This window comes from Mesoplodon mirus (genome assembly GCF_964341445.2).
Source record: "Mesoplodon mirus genome assembly, chromosome: 4".
Classification (NCBI taxonomy): Eukaryota; Metazoa; Chordata; class Mammalia; order Artiodactyla; family Ziphiidae; genus Mesoplodon; species Mesoplodon mirus.
Window position 1 is genome coordinate 160071428 of NC_138979.1, and position 21082 is coordinate 160092509.

At 40.1% G+C, this 21082-nt stretch overlaps 1 protein-coding gene across 3 annotated transcripts in view; it reads left to right on the forward strand.

Annotated features, from left to right (window-relative positions):
- ZNF410 (zinc finger protein 410) overlaps positions 1-20979 on the forward strand; it is a 40285-nt gene extending 19306 nt beyond the window's left edge. The window contains exons 5-12 of one of the 3 annotated variants that reach the window (XM_082619484.1): positions 821-1012; positions 4294-4444; positions 4918-5099; positions 10040-10129; positions 12532-12657; positions 13417-13557; positions 14929-15056; positions 20181-20979. In XM_082619484.1, coding sequence (XP_082475610.1) covers positions 821-1012; positions 4294-4444; positions 4918-5099; positions 10040-10129; positions 12532-12657; positions 13417-13557; positions 14929-15056; positions 20181-20219 — 1049 coding nt within the window. In that variant the 3' untranslated portion in view covers positions 20220-20979. The remainder of the gene's footprint in view (positions 1-820; positions 1013-4293; positions 4445-4917; positions 5100-10039; positions 10130-12531; positions 12658-13416; positions 13558-14928; positions 15057-20180) is intronic. The other 2 variants (XM_082619485.1, XM_082619486.1) reach the window with 2 other exon arrangements.
- Positions 20980-21082: the final 103 nt, after the last annotated feature.

Sequence of the window (21082 nt, forward strand, 5' to 3'; positions counted from 1 at the left end):
AGCATGGATTCTTTGGTTCAGGAGTAGTCTGGAGCATAAACAGAAAAGAAGGCAAATCTGGGACCCTGAAAAAAAATTTTAAGAGGGTAACAGAAGAATGGGAAGCAGCTTCTAGAGAGAGGGATCTCAAGAAAACAAAATGAGAATGATGTGGGGGGAGCCAAGGAAGGAAATGTTGTAAAGAAGAAAAGGTACAGAATCATGCCAAATACCACATACTGCGCCAGTGAGATGAGGACCGGGAAGTGTATGTCCAGCAAACTTAGCAAGAGCAATTGTTATTGAGGTAGTAGAGGTGGAGCTTAGGGTTAAAGAGATAGGGAATGGACAGCAGGTGAGAAAGTAGATACACAAGTTAGAAGTTAAGAAACTTCAAGAAACATGACTTTGAAGGAACAGGTGAGAAGGTGATATTTAGAGACATACTTGGGATTTTCTATTCTTTAAAAAAAAAAGATGGGAGAGACTTGAGCTTGGACAGATTGAAAGGCTGAAAGGGAAGCTGTAAGGTGGCCACTAAGGAGGAATGGGTTGAAGTTGGGAGAGGAGAAAACTAAAAGATAGGATTGGGATCCTAGAGGTGAGGGTTAGCCTGGTTGCTAGGAAAGACCATTTTGCCTCTGAAACAGGAGTAGGTAAGATAAAGACCAGCCTGTCAGCTGGGAGTGGAAAGATGATAACCTAATCTTGTATGAGAACAGAAGCTTGAGGTGAGAGGTGAAAGTCTGGAATAGCTGATCAGGACACAGAGTTTCTGAGCCAGGGCCAATCCAAGGATTACCTGATGGCTGACTTTCATATATCCTCTTGTTTCTTCCAGGTCTGGGCTCTTCCGCCGAACACTTGGTATTTGTACAAGATGAGGCAGAGGATTCAGGGAATGACTTCCTCTCCGGTGAGAGCACAGACGGTAGCATTCCATGGTTCCTCCGGGTTCAGGAGTTGGCCCATGACAGCTTGATTGCGGCTACTCGTGCACAGCTGGCAAAGAATGCGAAAACCAGCAGCAACGGTGAGACCCCTGTGGTGTTTTCCTTTCCAGTATTCTTTGCAGAGATTTTGGTAATACAATGGCTATATTTTGAGTTGCATATAATCCAAATTACTTTATTGGTAAGAGCAGAAGGCTAGAAACATGTAAATTGTTCTTCTTATTTTCTAAAAAATAACTCAGCCATGCCAGATTCATGTGCAGAATCAACTAGCATTCGCAATTGTCAGCTTTAAATAATATACTGAACCCCTTTTAAAGGAAAAAAATTTTTCGCACAACTTGGTGTTATCTTGAATTGTTTTTATTGTGATGGTCCTTATACTTAGAGCTTTTACACCATTATGAAATTAAAACAGCTTATCAATTAATAGAAACAAAACTACAAAACTAATAAAAATAAAATTAATTTTAAGTCAGTGTGGCAGATGATAATGTTTTGCTGAAACTAAGTTGCTGCTCATGGCGATTTAGCAATTAGCAGCTACCACAGTGCTGCTTTTTGGGGGGTTGGGGGTGGGCAGGGCAGGGCAGGGCAGGGCAGGGAGGGAGGAACCAATTCGCCAGAAGACCTAAATATCCAAATAGGGTATAGTGTGGTTTCTTTTGAGTTCAGCATGCCTGTACTATTTACTCTGTGCCACTTTTTTTCTATCCAGTAATTTTCAAAGTGTGGTCCCTGGATCATCAGCATCACCAGTAATTTAGAAATGCAAATTATCAGGTCTCATCTTACTGAATCAGAAACTTGGAAGTTTTTAGTAAGCCCTCATTGTGGTTATGATGCATGTTAAAGCTTGGGGACTATCGCTCTATTCACACCACTCCTAAACCACTGCAAAACCTTTGCTTGTGTAGCATGCCATAATATTTTTTGTTTTAGGTCTGTCTCTGTATTTTCTCATTAACCTGTGACAATTAAGGTAATACAAAAAATTATTGAGATAAGGTACATACTGTCATTACCACAAACATACTATCACTTCCATCTAAGTTGAAATACAGAGATATTTTAATTTTGTGTGTGATGCTGTATATCAGGAGTCAGCAAAGGGCCAAATAACCACCTGTTTTGTAAATAAAGTTACATTGGAACACAGGCATGCCCTTTAATTACTAATTGTCTATGGCTGATACTGTGGCAAAGTTGGGTAGTAGTGACAGAGACCATATGGCCCTCAAAGCCAAAAATATCTGCTGTTTGGCCCTTTACAGGAAAAGTTTACTGACCTGCTCTATACAGTACTGCTTTCACTGGAAATTATATCCCAAATGCAAAGACCTTGCCCACATAACTGTAGGATCTTTAACATGTTTACAGTGTTATTCAACATATACCATATAAGGTGTTGAGTTTCTTTGTCTCTCTTGCTCTCTCTTTTCTTGGGGGGTGAGGGAGGGGGAACCATTTCATCAGATGACCTCTAAATATCCAAAACTGTCATTGGCTGAGGTCATTTTAAGCTAATCTGTCTTCTGCAAACAGTGCTTTATTTTCAAAAACAAAGTAATTTAGGGAGCACTTTGAGAAATTTTATAATGACTCAAAATACAAGACAGCTCACTCTTTTCTGAAGGATTGTTTCCCCCTGTTATATGATTATATCAATGTTCTCATTGTATTGATATCTACAAAATTGAATGCATGAAGCCCCAACTGTCACCAGTTTATACTTTGTTGTTTTTTTTTAAATTTAATTTATTTTTTGGCTGCATTGGGTCTTGGTTGCTGCGCGCAGGCTTTCTCTAGTTGCGGTGAGCGGGGGCTACTCTTCATTGCGGTGCGTGGGCTTCTTATTGCGGTGGCTTCTCTTGTTGCAGAGCATGGGCTCTAGGTGCACGGGCTTCAGTAGTTGCAGCACATGGGCTCAGTAGTTGTGGCATGCGGGTCCTAGAGTGCAGGCTCAGTAGTTGTGGCACACAGGCTTAGTTGTTCTGTGGCATGTGGGATCTTCCCAGACCAGGGCTCGAACCCGTGTCCCCCACATTGGCAGGTGTATTCTTAACCACTGCGCCACCAGGGAAGTCTTGTCACTGGTTTAAATCTCTGGATTAGCATGGGTTTCTACAGACCTTTCATTAGAAATTAATTAGCTGGAGCTCTTGAGTTAGTGGGAAATTTTCCTTACAATATATGCACTTCTGTGCTGTTTAAAATTTACCCATGTTTCAGTTAAACAAACAAAAAAACTATGTGGGACAATATTTAAAAAGAACAAGTTAATTAATATTAACTAGCAAAAGGCATCTTAGGTTCCGCTCTGACCTTGGAGCAATTAGTTTTATGATTAGCGTTTGGTGAAGTACAGCAAGGAGAATGTAGGGCAGGAAGAAAGTAAGGTTAATAGATGGGACAGAAACTGCCTTTGATCAACTGTCAGGTTCCCGGGAGTGTGATAGGTATAACATATTATCCTACTCTTGGCTCTTGAGAGGGAAATTTGGAAATATGAATCTTATTCCTAAGGTATATGTAGTGGAAAGATAAACTCCATATGTTTATAACAGAATTAAGTGGTTGTGAATGTTTTTCTCTATTGATGTCCAACTATGAATTGAAGAAAACGAAAGAAAGGGTGCACCACTTGCTAATCCGGAATTTATTTAAAGATTCAGTTAACTGATTTCGTTTAAATTTAAGAAAGTCACTGCACCATATGCTCCTCTCTTCTCCTTTTATTCTATTGAACAAAAAACTTGAGCAGGTATTATCTCTAACTTTTAAAAATGTGGTAAGGAATTTGAAAATGAGCTGAGTTTTTGCATTCTTAGATATTTTGTAACTAAGGAGGGGTGGTACAGGATATTAGAAGGTGATTCTTATTCTCTAGAATGATAGAAACAGCCAAATTGACTTCAGAAGATAGAAATCTAAGAATGGCCATCTACAAAAGAAATTATTACTGTAAGTTCACAGAACTTCTCCTTAAAATACAAGTTTTTATTACCTAGAGCTTTAAGTCATCTTCTGTAGGACCCCACTCCTGGTGTTGACATACCTGCTTCCTTACCAATCTGTAATGCAAAATAGGTTGAACTCTGCTTTTTGATATGAAACCATTTTGGATATTTCTTACATTTGCCAAAGAGGCCTAGTCTTGTGGCTTTTTGTAGTTCTGTGGATTAAGTAAGGGGATGGGGATATAGAGCCCTCTCACTTCTGTTAAATGAATGCAAAGCGAGCTGGGGAAGATGAAGATCGTTATGTGATTAGTGATCACTAGGAGTGGCTTTATTGTTTGGACCAAAGTATCTGAGTGGAATCCTTCCCTAGATTATAAACATGTGACTCTCTGTTACAGGAGAAAATGTGCACCTTGGTTCTGGTGATGGGCAACCGAAAGATTCTGGGCCCCTTCCTCAAATGGAGAAGAAGCTCAAGTGTACAGTTGAAGGCTGTGACCGGACATTTGTGTGGCCAGCTCACTTTAAGTACCACCTCAAAACTCATCGGTGAGCAAACCTGAGATTCCATACTTGGAGCTTAAGAAAGTTGATGCTTCTGAAGGAACTTGACAGAAGTCCCCCCCCCACTTGACAGATTAAAGGAAAGCAGGGGCTCCAGCTCACTTGTGGTTAAGATGTCTTTTGTTCTTTAATAGAAACATCTGCATTGTCTCATTTACCTTGTTCAAACATTTGGCACCTAAATATCTTAGAACAAGAGTTCTCAAATCTCATCATAAAACATAATGACCTGGAGAACTTAAAAATTATATATAAGCTTAAGCCCCACTCTAAACCTGTGAAATCAGTATTTCAAGAAGTAGGGCATCTGTAGTTTTAACAAACTTCAGGTGATTCTGATGCATCTAGATTTGGGATTTACTGTCTGCCTTGAGAGTCAGTAGGAGCTTTGACTTGTCCTCTCTAGCAAAGAGCATTTTCAGGCATTGTTGCGTATGTGATTTTTTTTTTTTCAACAGAAACGACCGCTCCTTTATCTGCCCTGCAGCAGGTTGTGGGAAAAGCTTCTATGTACTGCAGAGGCTGAAGGTGCACATGAGGACCCACAATGGGGAGAAGCCCTTTATGTGCCCCGAGTCTAACTGTGGTAAGCAGTTCACTACAGCTGGAAACCTGAAGAACCACCTGCGCATCCACACAGGTGTGTGCCACCCCAGCATTCCCGCAGGCCGTCTACTGCTTGGCTCAGGGCCTGCTGGCTGTCCTTAGGAGACGAAGGTTGGGGTTGTTGCTAGAACTCTGAGGATGAAATTTCTTTTTTTCAAATGCCTCATGGCACTTTTCAGTTCTTTCAGTCACATTTATTGTCACCTCTATGTGAGAATGGACAGTTTGATTTCTGTCTCTGGTAGCCTTAAGTAGGAAGGGATATAAGACCGTCAGTGATAACAATGATATGATCATATATGGACAGAAATGAGCCTTTCCAAATATCTTCAAACTTAACACAGTGGTAGTTTTGGTCATTAACATTTATTGAGTTACACAAACCACACAGATTCTATTCTAGGCACTAAATGTGGGGTAAGGTGAGGGAAAATACAAAAGCTAAGATTAATCCCTGACTTTGAGTTTACTTTCTTGTTAGAGCCTCACAACCTGAGAAACAGAATGGAGAAGTGACTTGTCCTGAGTCAAACAGCATGTTAATATCAACGGAGCAAAAGAAAGATATCCTGATTTCTTAATCTAAAAGCTTAAGGGTGACTTTCCAAGCCACTTGGCCCAGCTGTGCTAAGTCTCTTGCCAGAGCTTAATCACTGAACCCAGACTACTACCGTAGGATGTGTAACTATTCTTCCCACTTTCTCTTTCTCTTCCTTGTTTATTCTTGCATGCTAAAATGATAGCAGGTACAAATAAATGGCATTTAAAAAGTGAAACCCAAGCTGAAGCCACCTTTGTTCTGCACATGTCCCTATGATTCCCTCTAGATTGACATTACCACTGGATATATTTTAGGGCAGAATAGCTCTCTTCTCAGCTCTTTCTTTGTTTCTTTCTTTCTTTCTATTTATTTATTTATTTAATTTTTGGCTGTGTTGGGTCTTTGTTGCTGCACGTGGGCTTTCTTTAGTTGTGGCGAGCGGGGGCTACTCTTGTGGTGCGCGGGCTTCTCATTGCGGTGGCTTCTCTTGTTGCAGAGCATGGGCTCTAGGTGCGTGGGCTTCAGTAGTTGTGGCTCGTGCGCCCAGTTGCTCCTCAGCATGTGGGATCTTCCCAGACCAGGGCTCAAACCTGTGTCCCCTGCCTTGGCAGGCGGATTCTCAACCACTGTGCCACCAGGGAAGCCCCTCAGCTCTTTCTTGAAAGAGTATTCTTGCTCGAAGAAAGCAGTTTGAATAAAAGAACAGGAAAAACATCTAGCTGAATAGTTAAGGAAAGTAGTAGAATTCACTGTGCCTTATTAACTTCAGTAACCTCTTCATCCTTGTGCTACTTGTCACCTTTGTAGCATTTGATAAAAGTGAACATATTTTAAAATGCTTTCTTTTATTCAGAGTGTGACCTGATTTTCTCTCTTCATTCTCTTTCTAGCTCTGCCTTGTTAATCTAATTGTTGACCAATTTCAGAATTTTGGGTTTCTCCCATTTTACTCAATGTGCTGTCTCATTGCAGTCTCAGGCTTCAATTTAATCATTTCTTCCTGGATGTCTCACAGATCTGAATCTCAATAATTAATATAATAATAAAAGTTAGGACTTCCCTGGTGGTGCAGTGGTTGAGAATCCACCTGCCAATGCAGAGGACACGGGTTCGAGCCCTGGTCCGGGAGGATCCCACATGCCGTGGAGCAGCTAATCCCGTGCACCACAACTATTGAGCCTGTGCTCTAGAGCCCGTGAGCCACAACTACTGAAGCCCCCACACCTAGAGCCCGTGCTCCAGAACAAGAGAAGCCACCGCAGTGAGAAGCCCACACACCGCAACTAAGAGTAGCCCCCGCTTGCCACAACTAGAGAAAGCCTGCGTGCAGCAACAAAGACCCAACGCAGCCCAAAATAAATAAAGTAAAAATAATAATAATAAAAAGTTAGCATTTATTAAGGCAATTTAATATGTACCAAGAACATATACATTATCTCATTTAATCTTCAAGGTACCTTTATGCTTTAGATAACTGAGTTTATTGATGGAGAAACAGAAGGTTAGAGGGTTAAGTAACTTGCCCAACATTATGCAGCTAGGAAATGGTAGAACTGGCATTTGAATTCTGATCTGACTCCAAAGCTCTTGCAAGGATTTTATTTTCAAGTGCTGACAACTCATTTTATCTCAAATGTCAAAATTGACCTCAGATCTTTATTAGTAGTAATGGTAGTAATTAAAGCTGCCAATTTTAGTGGCTTACTATGAGGACTTACTGTGTGCCAGGCACTATGCTTAAATACATTTAACTTGTATCATTTCATCTAATTCTCAAAATAATCTTTTGAGGTTGTATTATGTTAATTTATAGATAAAAAACTGATTCTCATAGGTTTTAAATATCTTCCCCATACTGGTAAGTGGTAGTGCCAAGATTTGAACTCAGGGCTAACTGGCTCATGCTCAACCATTATGCAGCATTGCCTCTTGAACCTCCTCCTCTTTATCGCAGCAAAATCACCATCCTCTCAGTTTCCAAATAGGAAGGCCATCTAACTTAAGGCAGCTTGATGAGATTCCTGCCACTAGATTCTGATGAATCTTTTTTGAAATCTTTTTCTGATGTCCTTGAGTTCATCTTGTTAAACATTTAACCTTATTTATTAACTGCAATTTTCTGTTTTTCTGATATTTATTCTATCATATGTATGAATATATTGTTCATTCATTCGGCGACTTTTGGAGTGCCTGGCATTCTGGGGTTAGTGTGAGTATACAGATATGCTTTCTAAAAAGTTACAGACCACTGGAAAATCACAAACATTAAACTGTGTGGTACAGTCTGAAAGAACAGTATAATCTAGAGCTGTGCTCCTCCCTCCTTCAAGCCCCAGCTCCTGTATTTTCACCATGCCAGCCTTACTTGCTGAGTTTCTGTTTTTCTCCTTTACTCTCTCACACTGTCACACTCATAACAGTTCTGACACCAAATGTGTTTTCCCACACCAAGCAAGTCTCTGTGACACCAGGTGGGTGTCTGTAATTTAACTGAATTCTGACACTATCTGGAAACAGCGTCAGATCCCACAGGTTAAAGGCTCAGCCCCACAAGACTGCCACCTACTTCAGATGTCTATTGCAAGTAGCAAGTCCCCAGGTTACTCACAACCTCTGTCTGACTTGGCTACCAATTGGAGTTCCTATGACCGCCCCCCCGGCCCCCCCTGCCCTGATTCAATTATTTGCTAGAACAGCTCACAGAACTCAGGGAAACACTTTTATAATAATAAACACAGTTTATTATGTAATAAAGGATATGATAAAGAATACAGATGAGCAGCCAGACAAAGAGATACACAGGGTGAAGTCTGGAATAGTCCCAAGCACGGGAGCTTCTGTCCCTGTGGAGTTGGGGTGTGCCACTCTCTTGGCACATAGACATGTTCACCAGCCCAGAGGCTCTCTGAACCCTGTACTTTTGGAATTTTTATGGAGGTTTCATCACGCAGGCATGATTGATGATTAATCCATTTCCAGGCCCTCTCTCCTCTCTGGAAAATGGGGGTAGGGCTGAAAATCTCAAGCTTCTAATCATGGCTTGATCTTTCTGGTGACTCGCCCCCATCCAGGAGCCCACCAAGAGTCACCTCATTAGAAGAGACAGTGCTGTCACCCAGTAAATTCTAAGGGGTTAGGAACTCTGTGTCAGGAATCACTGTCAAAGACCAAATATTAGAACAACAGATTATCCTAGTGCTCATATCACTTAAAAAATTACAAGGGGTTCAGGAGGTCTGCATCAGGAGCTAGGATCCAAGATTAAATGTTAGAACAAAAAATTCTCCTAGCACCCCTGTGTACAAGGGTTTTGAAGCTGTGTGTCAGGAAACTGGGGCAAAGACCAGTATATATACTTATTTCACACTTGTCGTTCTCTGAACTTGCCTTGGGCAAGGCTGTGCTCATACTAGTCCTTATGCCTGAAATTTCCTTTCATCCTTGTCATCTTTAAAGAGCAGCTTAAATTCAGCTTCTTTAAAAAGAGAAGTTACCAAAAAAAAAAAAAGTTACCACAGTAAGAATTCCTCCCCTTTATAATTGCATATAGCATTTTTTTATACCAGAATTAAAGTCATTTATGAATATGTTTATCTCTCACTAGGTTGTGACCCTTGGGAGATACGGACTGCATCTCTGATTTTTTTCACTTTTTATTTTGAAACAATTATAGACTCATGAGAAGTCACAAAAAGAGTACAAAGAGTTCTGTATGTGCTTCACCCAGCTTCCACTCAGAAGTGACATCTTATGTAGCCATAGTACAGTATCAAAACCAGAAAGTCAACAGTACTGTCAGTCTACAGACCTCATTCAGTTTTCACCATGCATCTTTGATTTTTAAAATAACAAAGTAATACTGTAGAAAATGAAAATTATGGAAAAGCACAAGAAGAAAATAAATCATAATACCACTATCAAGTTATAACTAGTGTTAACACATTGTGAGATTTTTCTGTGTACCTCTCACTAAGCAGCTGTTTTTATTTGTTTGCTTTTATAAGATGGGATTATATAATACCTATTTTATAACCTTTAAAAATCTGTACTCTTAAATGGATCTAGAAACTCAATCTTAAAGAGAATTGATGTAAGGTAAAAATCCTGAGAGCGTATACACTGTTTTTCCTGATATCCTCAGAAGGGATGGGATCACCAAAGAAGGTAGCTCAGTGCAGCTGGGGCTCAGCCCGTGAGGAGGGAGAAGGAAGTAGTATGCTCAGAGGCAGCTACTCTAAAGAAAAGGGCAGGGCTGTCTGCAGGGCTGTGTACTAGATCACTGAGAGGTGACACCTGCTGGATAGTCCGGTTGAAATTATATAGCGTGAATTCAGGAAATCAGAGTAAGTTGTTGGAAACAGGAAAAGATTGATGGGAAAAGAGAATAATAATTCATCAGGAGACTGAGTCTTTATCTTATTTTCTGTCTCTAGGAGAGAAGCCTTTCCTTTGTGAAGCCCAAGGATGTGGCCGTTCCTTTGCTGAGTATTCTAGTCTTCGAAAACATTTGGTGGTTCACTCAGGTACTAGAACCTGTGCCATTCGTAGATTTCAGGGAAGATGGAGAGTCAAAAGGATAAAAGGTTAGGGTAGTGGTATAAAGCAATCTAAAGAGAAACAAACTGTTCACCATAAAGTTTCCTCCCTATCCTGACAGAATCAGAAATCAAGGCCCTTGATGCTTGCATTCAAAGGGTCATATAATCAAGGAGAAAATATCTAATTATTATTATTTTCAGCTGAGCCATTGAACTGCTTTCTAATTGAGACCTTTTTCTGAGGGAATCAACAAATTTATTTGGCACTACACTGGGTACTTTATAAGTTACATCAGATATGCTCCATGGAGTTATTCAGAGCAGAGACTTGCCAAGGCAGAAGTGAACTCGAAGTGGAGAGAGATTCTAAAATGGAATCTGCTGATTGTTCAAATGGCTAGCCATGGGAAGCAAAGGGAAGCCAGAATGGGAGGAGTGGGGAGAAGGAACTAGAAGTTATTTATCATGAAGACAGCAAAACAGTTCAGTGGGAGCAAGGGAGTTGGAGAGGTATAATCAGTCAGAGATGTGAATTTCAGAGCTGAGATCCTAAGGGTAGAGCAGTTTTTTAATACGATGACAGATTCTAAGCAGAGATAGCAAACTGATAGCCTATGGATTAGATGTGGACTTCCAGATGTGTTTTGCTTGGCTTGTAGAGTGTTTTCATTTTACTGTTCTTTATTTTATTATGTAAGATTTTGTCAAACATACATAAAAGTAGAGAAAAATACTTGTTTACATAACAATAATGCTGTTATCATATCTGTCAAAATTAACAATAACTCCTTGGTTTTATCTGAGATTCACTCCATGTTTAATTTTTTTCCAATTGTCTCAAAAATGTCTTTTAAAGTGGCTTTGTTTAAATCAAGGTCCACTCGTTGCACTTGGCTAGTAAGTCTTCTTGAATCTAGATCTATCTGTACTTTTCTGTAGCTCATCCCACATTCTGGATTTGTTGGTTTGCCTCCTTTTCTGTCACTTAACTTGTTCCCCTATATTTCCTAAAAGCTTCAAAGGTTCAAAGATTTTGGCAAGGTTATGTTATAGGTGGTTGTGTTTCATTTTGCATCACATCAGGAGGCATACAGAGCTTAGTTGTCAAAATTGATCAGTTGGTTCAGGTGGTAACACCCTGATCCCCACATTGTAATGTTCCCTAGCAGCCTTATGGTTTCATCTCTGAATGATGCCTGAATTCGTTATTTCAGCAGGGTTGTAAAATGTTATTTTTCTAATTCTATTATTCATTCACATTTGTTAGCCAGAATTCTTCTGTATAATGGGTCTCTATCAACTAGGGCTATTTGGTAATTTGTACGCAAAAGGCAGGATAAATGTGTAATTCTTTTAACTGTGAGTTTTCAGAATAAGAAACTGGTACTCTGGTTACTTCTAGTAGTGTCATTTTCACTGCTGTTTTTTTCTCTCTCTCATTAGTATTATCTTGAATTCATGTGTTTCTACATATTCACTGTATTTCAATCCATTATAGTTATTTTTTAACAGCTTTTGGACCTATTAATGCACATAACCTTAAAGTTCACCCATTGTAAGTATACACATCAGTGATTTTTAGAAAATATATAGGATTGTACAATCACCACCACAATCCAGTTTTAGAACACTTGCATCACACCAAAAGTTCCTTTGTGCCCCTTTGCTGTCAGTTCCTACTCCCACCCCCAGATCCAGGCAGTCATTGACCAGCTTTCTGTCTCTATATATTCTGCCTCTTCTGGAAATTTTCTGGTCATTTCACTTAGTTTTGCTATCTACTAGTCCTCTGTAGGCATAAGGGTTTTTTTTGTTTTTGTTCTTTGGCATAAGTTTTTGACCCCGCTCTAAGTGTGGTTGTCTGGGTAGGTGGGATAGAAGTTGAGGGTTTCAGACTTGAGGACCTAAGGGATAGTTCAGGTCATTGTGTAGAAGAACCACCAGTGTGAACGTTGAAGACTGGGAGTTGTGGCAGGAAACGGGATAAAGGTATATTATGAATCCAGGGTTGGAATCCTTGAGGCTAGTGCATGTCCTTGAGGTCCATGGAAGACTCTATCTGAAAAGGGAAGTAAATATTCTGTGTCTACCATGATCTTATACCAGAGAAGTTGTTTTGTGGAAGCAGCAGTACAGTGGTTCTGGAGAGTACTGGAGGCTGGGAGCAGTGAGTGTGCTAAGCCCTCCTGGTGTACTTGCCAGCCTTCCCCTGTGTACTGAAGGTTGAGAGGCTGGGGGAAGGTGCGGAATGGGAGAAGGAGTAGCCTCTTAATGTTTAGCTTAACATCCTCTGGGCTTCTCCATCTAGGGCTTGAGTCCATTCTCTTGCTGTCAGAAATGTACCCTGTCTTTTTGGCTCCCCTGTCTTAACCAGGTCTGTGTTTCAGGAGAGAAGCCACATCAGTGTCAAGTCTGTGGGAAGACCTTCTCTCAGAGTGGGAGCAGGAATGTGCACATGAGAAAGCATCACTTGCAGATGGGAGCAGCTGGGAGTCAAGAGCAGGAACAAACTGGTAAGGAGAAGAGGGTATAGTGGGGGGCTATATTTTGGGGGTTAAAAAAGCCAAATAACTGGCCTGTCTGATGTGGAAGTTTTCTGATTCTATTTTGGGTAGAGAGATAGGTCTCATTTGATGGACTAGTGGTTTCCAAATGTAGCTGTACAGTAAAATCGTTTGCAAGCTTTTAAAACATATATTGTGTATTGCTTGTCCACCCCTCCCCCCCAGCAAAACAAAACAACCTTATAAATGAGATTACTTGGTAGTAAAATCCCAGAGTCTATAGTTTTGAAAGTTCCTCTAGTGAGTTTGATGGTAACTAGTGCTGATCCATGAACCATCATTTGAGTGTCACTGTGATGAAGATTTCTTTATGGCAAGAGTTTAAGCATTTTTTACTTATCAGTCATGACTTCCTTTTTACCCTAGCTTAAATTTGATAATACATTTTTATTATTATTCCTTTCCATGTCTTTCCTTAATCAATTATTTTATTCTAAATACTCCTTTCTAAGGATGCACCCATCCCATTTTATATGTTTGTTATCCAGATGCTGATCACAAGCAAGGGTATCTATCCATGAGGCTCAAACTCTTCCCTTCTAGGTTTATTTTTGCTTCCCAAAAGTAAGTGAAATAGAGGAGGTGGCATCCAAGATACAGGTTAACTTTTAGTTCTGAAAAAAAAAAAGCCAGCTTCTCGTGAAGGAAAATGGGGACCAGGCACAGCCTTGACTGCTGTATGTCTCTCACATCCTATTCTCTGTGCAGCTGAGCCACTAATGGGCAGTAGTTTGCTTGAAGAGGCTTCAGTAACCAGTAAAAACCTGGTGTCTATGAATTCTCAGCCCAGCCTTGGTGGAGAGTCCTTGAACCTACCAAATACCAATTCAATCCTAGGAGTTGATGATGGTAAGACTTTCAACTCTGCTTTATTTGGGGAAAATGGGCTGCAACTAGGGACTAAGGAATGGGGTTGTCTCCAAAATTGAGCTTTTAATTAATTTCATTTCTTGTGAGTAGAAATGGTATGATTGAGTAGCATTTGTGTTGTCTCTGGAGTGGATAAGTGAATATTTTTAAAAGTTTTTTCATTGAAAAGATAATGTTACAAAAGAATAAAGAGAAAAAGTTTTAAGAAGAAAATTATCCATAATCCTAGCATCCTAGCCCAACTATTTCTATCTTTCCTATTGCAGTTATGGAAGAACTTAACTTTTAACATATTTAAGCAGAACATAACCAGGTTTTACAGAGGAGAATTAAAGCAATTTCTCCATACCTTCAAAAGCCATACCTTCTGGAGAAAAGAAAGGGCTTTCTAGGAAACAGTTGCTCCTCTCTGGTATAGAAATTTCACCCAAGTTACACAGGCCAGGCCCTCTTCTCTGAAAAACTTAACAGGTGAGGTCAGCATGCATTTATTCAGTGCCTACTGTGTACCTGGCACCATGGGAAAGAAAAGTAGAAGACAGGGACCTTAAAATCTAGTTGAGAAGTCAAAACTTACATATGGGAAACAACATTGAGTGAGTAGAAGATAGTGTATAAGCAAATGTTAAGTTATGTGGTATCCTGGAAGAGCAATATAAGCTAGAAAGCCCCTAGAAGATACTCTTAATTTATTTGAGAGCTAAGTGGTTTATGTGTAAGCAATTTCCAGAAGATCTTCATGGTGATTCTGCTGATGAACATTTAATAAGTCTGAGATCCTTTGTTTTCGTTACTCATATTCCAGTCAGTCAGTTTTGGGTATAAAGACCATGTTTGTGTAACTTATGTATGGAGCCTACAAGGCCCAGAGTGTGCTTCCACAATAAGCCTCTTCTGTTTCATAAATGATACTAAGGAGGAAAGTCTCAAGGGAGGAAGAGACAGTGAGAAGGAACTTTGGAGCCAGGTTTAAGCTCTTGACTAGCACGTATTGCACTATTTCCATCACTGGTGACTGCTTTAAGGGTTGGCTCTGGTTCCCTGATTCATAAGCAATTTTAATCCAGTTAATAGTGCTAAAGCCATATTACTCTAAATTGGCATACTGAAAAATGGTCTGCTGTTATATCAAGATTTCTTGCCTTTTCTTCCCATCCCCCTTTTGTAATACTTTCCAAATTCACTGATAGTGATTATCAGGCAGGAATTAATTTGGAAGAAACACAGGAATGTGGGATTCAGTTTTTCAGGGAACAGTTTTAAGTGTTCTTAACGAGAGACTTGATAATGAAGGTAGGTAGGTAGATCTGTGGATTCACTTTGCATTGAAACATTTTTCTGCTGTTTCAGAGGTGCTTGCTGAAGGATCCCCACGTCCTCTGTCTTCAGTGCCTGATGTGACGCATCATTTGGTGACCATGCAGTCAGGGAGGCAGTCATATGAGGTGTCTGTCTTAACTGCCGTAAATCCACAGGAGGTAAAACTGTCTCTTGCCCTTACTTTGTTTTTGTGGAGATTAATGTGGAGAATGATTGGGAATCTATTTCAGAGGATCTGAAAAAATTCTCCAGTTTCCCTTTCCTGGAGACTTAGATTAGAATATCTTACCTTAAGCTAAGCATGAGTCCAGGTTTGAAAGGAACCTGAGTATTAGGGTCTGCTGAATTGGGAGATTGGTCACTCACAACTGGGACTCTGAGCTCTAGTTTCCTTGATACACATGCCCTAATTAATGAGATCGGCCCCTCCTGTTCTTGCCTCACTTGTGATGAAGATGCTGCTTTTATTTTATAAAGAAAATAACATCCTGGGACAAAGTAGTCCTTGAGCAAAAAAGATAGTGACAAAATCATTAGAAATAATTATCATTCATTTTGCTAGGGCCAGTTGTCTCGGAGATACCAGGCTGAACCAACTGGGCATATGGGAATGTGTCCACTTGCTTGTTGAGTGAGAACCATCATCTAAATCTAAGAGGGCTTTTAGATTGATTCTAAGCACCCCTTACTCTTTTTTTGGCTCTGACCCGGAAAACAGAATGAAAACCAGTTGGGCTTCTAGAATCTTAGGATATTTTATTGGCCTTGTGTCGTGGAGGTAGATGACTTCCTCATGAGCTCGTTTCATATGCATAAGCTTTTGCCAAAGCCTGTATATTCTGGCTTTGGTGTTATAGTATCTTTCACTTTTCCTTTCATTATAGCCTGTAGACCACAGTCCGCTGTTACAGCATTCAGATGACTCTGCCTCCTATATTGAATGGTCTCAATTTTTCTGTAATATTTCTGAGGATATCCAGGATCAGAAGGCTCTGGGCATGCATGTTAATGTTTCTTCCAGGACTTTTCCTTGTATTCATCATTGCGACCCATTGTCTCAGTCTTGCTTATGTTATATTGAAAGTTTTTGCTATTTGGTATCATTGGTTCTTTCCTAAGTCACCTTCTCCTGGTAACTGCTTTGGAACATGTCTCACCTGTGGAGTCTTCCTTTATTTGTTCCCATCTTCGTTTATCTATTTTAAATGTTTTATTGTGGAAGTTTTCAAAGAGTATAAATACTGAGAACGAGAATAGTATAGTCAATCCATGTACTTGTCACCCATCTTCAACAATTAACTGTCTACTGTTCTTATCACTTCCTTCCTACTGTTTGCTGTTGATGTTTTATTTGTACTGCAGTATTTTAAATCAAATCATAGACATTTCATCTGTAAATATTTCTCTAACAGATATTTTTTCATAACTATATCTTTATCATACCCAACAAAACTAACAATAATTTATTGATGTCCTCTGATTCTTAGCCTTCTGAATTTTTTCTCAGAAAGAATCTTTTTATAGTTGGTTGGTTTGAATTAGAATTCAAACAAAGCCTATACATTTCATTTGGTTAATAATTCTCTTTATCTCTAATAGTCCTCCCCCTCATTTTTTCAGTATGGCTATCTATTTAAGGAATTGGGTTGTTTGTCTTATAGCATTTCCCACATTCTGATTTTGGTTGATTGACTCCTTTTGTTGTTTGATATATTTCTCTATCCACAGACTTCCTGGAAACTGGTAATTACATTTACAGGCTTGATTAGATTACTGTTTGTTTTCCTCTTGGCAAGAATATTTTATAGGTGGTACTCTTGCTTCCTACTACATCTCATCAGGAGACACATGATATTTGGTTGTTCTCCTCTTACTGATCTCAAGATTGACCAGTGGGTTATGTAAAAGTTTTGGCAACCATTACTGATCATGGCCTAGATCTGTTTTTTCATTAGGGCTTGCAAAACAGTGATACCTTATTCTCTTGTATTAACTGTGATTCTTCTATAAAAGAAATACTTTCATTAACTATTGGGTTGCTCTGAAATAGTTCAGGAAAGTCATCCCCTTCTTTTTGTACCTAGTACAAATTATTGTCCTGATATACCAATCCACAACACTCAACGTTTTCTTTTTTTTTTTTTTTTGTGGTACGCGGGCCTCTCACTGCTGTGGCCTCTCCCGTTGCGGAGCACAGGCTCCGGACACGCAGGCTCAGAGGTCATGGCTCACGGGCCCAGCCGTTCCGCGGCATGTGGGATCTTCCCGGACCGGGGCACGAACCCGTGTCCCCTGCATCAGCAGGTGAACTCTCAACCACTGCGCCACCAGGGAAGCCCCCAACATTTTCTCTTTTTATATTTGAAACTTTGGAGTCTTTCTCTCCCATACTGCTAAATACCTTTTTTAATTGAAGCACTCCAAATTACCCCAAATAAATGCCAGATGAATAAAGATAATTCATTCAACAGATATTATGTACCTGATGTGTACAAGGCACTCTGCTGGGTACTAGTTATACAGTAGTAAACAAAATATAATCTCTGTCTCAAAGAGCTTAGAGTCAGAGTTAGGACCTCTGCCTTTTATAACTCCATAGCTATGTAAATGGTGCCCTTGGAGTTGTGCTGTACAGAGAGTTTAGAATGGGAAGGGCAACAGGTCAATGAACTGGCAATTTTTATACAGGGTAGTAATGTTAGTCTTGGGGGAAGTCAGGGAATAAGTTTTAGGTTTTAAGTTGAGACCTGAGGGATGAATAGCAATCATCTTGATGGAGAAGTGGAAGGGATTTGAAGAAATTTAACAGGCGTCAAGGTAGCAATGTGTACAAAGAAGAGGGAGCACGCTCGATTATGGAACCACAAAGGGTTGAGTGTGATGGACATGGAATGGAGAGATTGGTGTGGGATGGAAAAATGAGAGCAGGAAAGACAAGCTGGTTCTTCTCTTTAAGGGCCTTATAGGACATGATTTTATCCTGGGAGCACTGGGGAGCCACTGCATGGTTTTAAATGGGGTATGACATGGTCAGATTTGTGTATGCAGAAAGTCCAGTAATAGCACATTTGTTCTCTTGAACCTGTAGCTGGCTTCCGAGTGTCCGTGTCTGGGAGATGCTCACTCACAGCCTCAGGCAGACACAATAACACAGACTACCTAAAAAAAAAAACAAAGGAGGGCTTCCCTGGTGGCGCAGTGGTTGAGAGTCTGCCTGCCGATGCAGGGGACATGGGTTCGTGCCCCGGTCCGGGAGGATCCCACATGCCGCGGAGTGGCTGGGCCCGTGAGCCATGGCTGCTGAGCCTGCGCGTCCGGAGCCTGTGCTCCACAAGGGGAGGGGCCACAGCAGTGAGAGGCCTGCGTACCGCAAAAAAACAAACAACCAACCAAACAAAAAAAAACAAAGGAAAACTTGGCCTTCCCTCCAGGAGAACACAAAGGGCCTTTAAGTCCTGTGTACCCAGTTTCAGAATGGAAGCCTCAGACGCTTAATAGAAAAATATTAACACCGCAAGAGGAAGGTGGTGCCCTTAGGTGTAGTTGAAAATCCTTCACTATCACTTTCTCCTCGTGGATCCTTCTGTATTTACAAATACAGCTTCCGTCTGAGCCTCACTTCTTTTGTCTTTCCTTTACTACACCATTATTACCTTCCTCTCATCAAGGCATTTTCATTGCTCATCCCCTCCTTTTCCTTCTGAAGGTGGGCTTATCACATCCTCCAATACCTTCATTTTTTTTCAAGCTATAAGCCCCTAAAGGCTCCAGGCTTCATCCTCTTCCTCATCCGGGGTCTAGGTACTAACTGACTGTTCCTCCAGTGAGTGAGGAATATTGACTCCTTAGGGATTATTCTCAGATGCCAGAGAAGGAGAAGGCAATAGCAACCCTTAAAACAACACATGCCCATTCCAAATTGTTTTTTAAAGATCACCATGCATTGTAGATCAGACCTGTAAGAATCTGCTGATGCACTTCTAATTGGACTCCTGTAAATATGCTCTAAAAATAAAAATAACTTATCAAGTATCAGAAATTATCATGGAAAATATATGAAAAACTACAAGTTAACTCTCACTCAGATGGTTCAAATTGGACAATTCTGATTTTTCCTCAGTGTGGCCAGGTCTTCTGAGAATCAGACAGAGGACTCATTGTGCAGACCCAGCTGAGACCCCAGGGCTTTTGACCTTCTGTGGACTAAAGGTCATCCCAGATGGGGTTCCATAGCCACACTGACTTCACATTCTTGAATTCAAGAACCAGTATAAGTGACCGCCAGTTAACTTTGACTATATCTTAGAATATTTCCCAAATAAAACAAGGAGGAAAACAGAAATTACAAATTCTTTAACATTTCTCATAAAGTGCCATTGCTAAGTTTCAGTGTAAACATCTGGATCTTGGTCTAGGTTAAAAATATACCATTCCTAATCTCTACCACACAGTATCAAATGAAATCTGTGGTTTCTTTCTCTAAGTTTAAAATTTTTCTTTAAATTCCATACCATTGAATTCTACTATGTAAATTACCTTCATCTAAATTAAGATCACCAAATAAATATACCTCCAGCTCTAGAATTTCTATCTGATTAGATTTTAACAAACAATGTTTATTCTGTTTTCACTGTATTATTCCCATCTCATTTTCTTTTCATAATAAAATGGAACCCAATTTCATCAATTATTATACAAAAACACCTTTCAACGGGAACCTTGAATGTAGAGTAGAATGTCCACGGTAGCTGCCACCCTATTGGAGACTCTCAGGCTTGTCTTCCCTCATCACAGGAAAGGTATTTTAAGCCCAGGAAATCCCTGGATTTTTCATGAGTGAGTTGTAGCTCTCACGTAGAACTCCATTCCTTTTACTTCTTCTTGAGCCTTCAGCCTGTACTTTGGCTAACTGACTGATGTAAGATTTTTGGTTCCACCAGTTCTGATTTCCCTGTGGTTATAGATTCCTCCATCACTGACTAGTGAGTATGTGATTACACAAATAATAGTTTGGCTTATAGGATATTATAATTATTATTATCAGGATATTTTACTGCTATAGTAGGAATGCCAGCATCATCAGATGGTCAAAGTGCTGTCCCAAGGCCAATATATAAATGAGATCTATCAGTCTGTGCATATCTTCTGATTTGGAACTAGCTGTCCCTGACTCACCCCTGCAATCATTCCCCACCCCCAATTGTAAACCTTTCACTTAGTATGAATTATTTTTCCTGTTATTCACTGGTAACTGTTACAGATTTGTTTTTAATCTCTTACAGTTACTAAACCAAGGAGATTTAACTGAAGGACGGACATGAGCCTGGGTGCTGACTCCTGGAAGATCAGCTCTACCTGATCCCAGAGTGTATGTAGTGGGAACAGGATGCTTATGGCTCACAGTTTGCCAGAACCAAAATGAATCTGTGAAGGACACGACCCCACTTTTGCCTCTGTTCATCTTTCCTGGCCTAGAAGATGACTGTAGGAGAGCTTCTCTTCAGCTACCATCTGATTCAGACAAGAAAGAAAGCAGTGAATGTGGGCTGGGTAACTGTACCTACCTCTATTCCCACTGCACAATTTTGGGATAGACTTCTCCCAAAAGTGAATTTGATTATTTGTTGGCTGAAGTTTCTCAGTAAGACTGTTGAGGGGAGGTTTTCCTTTGAAGAGTTTTCATCCCATACTGAGCTGTCTTTTCACATGGGTGAACTAAATCCTGCCACCAACCATAAAACTTCACCAAGAAGTTAAGCTTTCAAGATGCCTTGTTGCTTTCGAGAAGAGAGTGATGTCAGTTCTGTTGTGACATTCTCCCTTTAGCAACCTGAGTAAGAGACTGTCTGCCACTGGTCTCCAAAAAGTAAATTACTTGAATCCCTGCTTGGCCCAGGCTGAGGTACTATCTTGTCCTATACACCTCTACTTGGCCACTTTGCTTTCTTTGTTTATGGAACATACAGTAGCATGTTAAGAGGTTGTTTGTTTTTGTTTTCTGTTTTTTTTTTTTTTAAGTTAAAAATCACCTGATTCAGAGCTTCAATTGTTTTTCCTTTAAATAAACAAAACAGCCAGTCAGTTCTTTGGCTCCTTGTTTTAAACAAAATTTGTTTCCTTTTGAGAGGAGATTAAGAAAATAATTCAGTCTTTCCCTTTAAGATGGGGCACTGATTTACCCTCA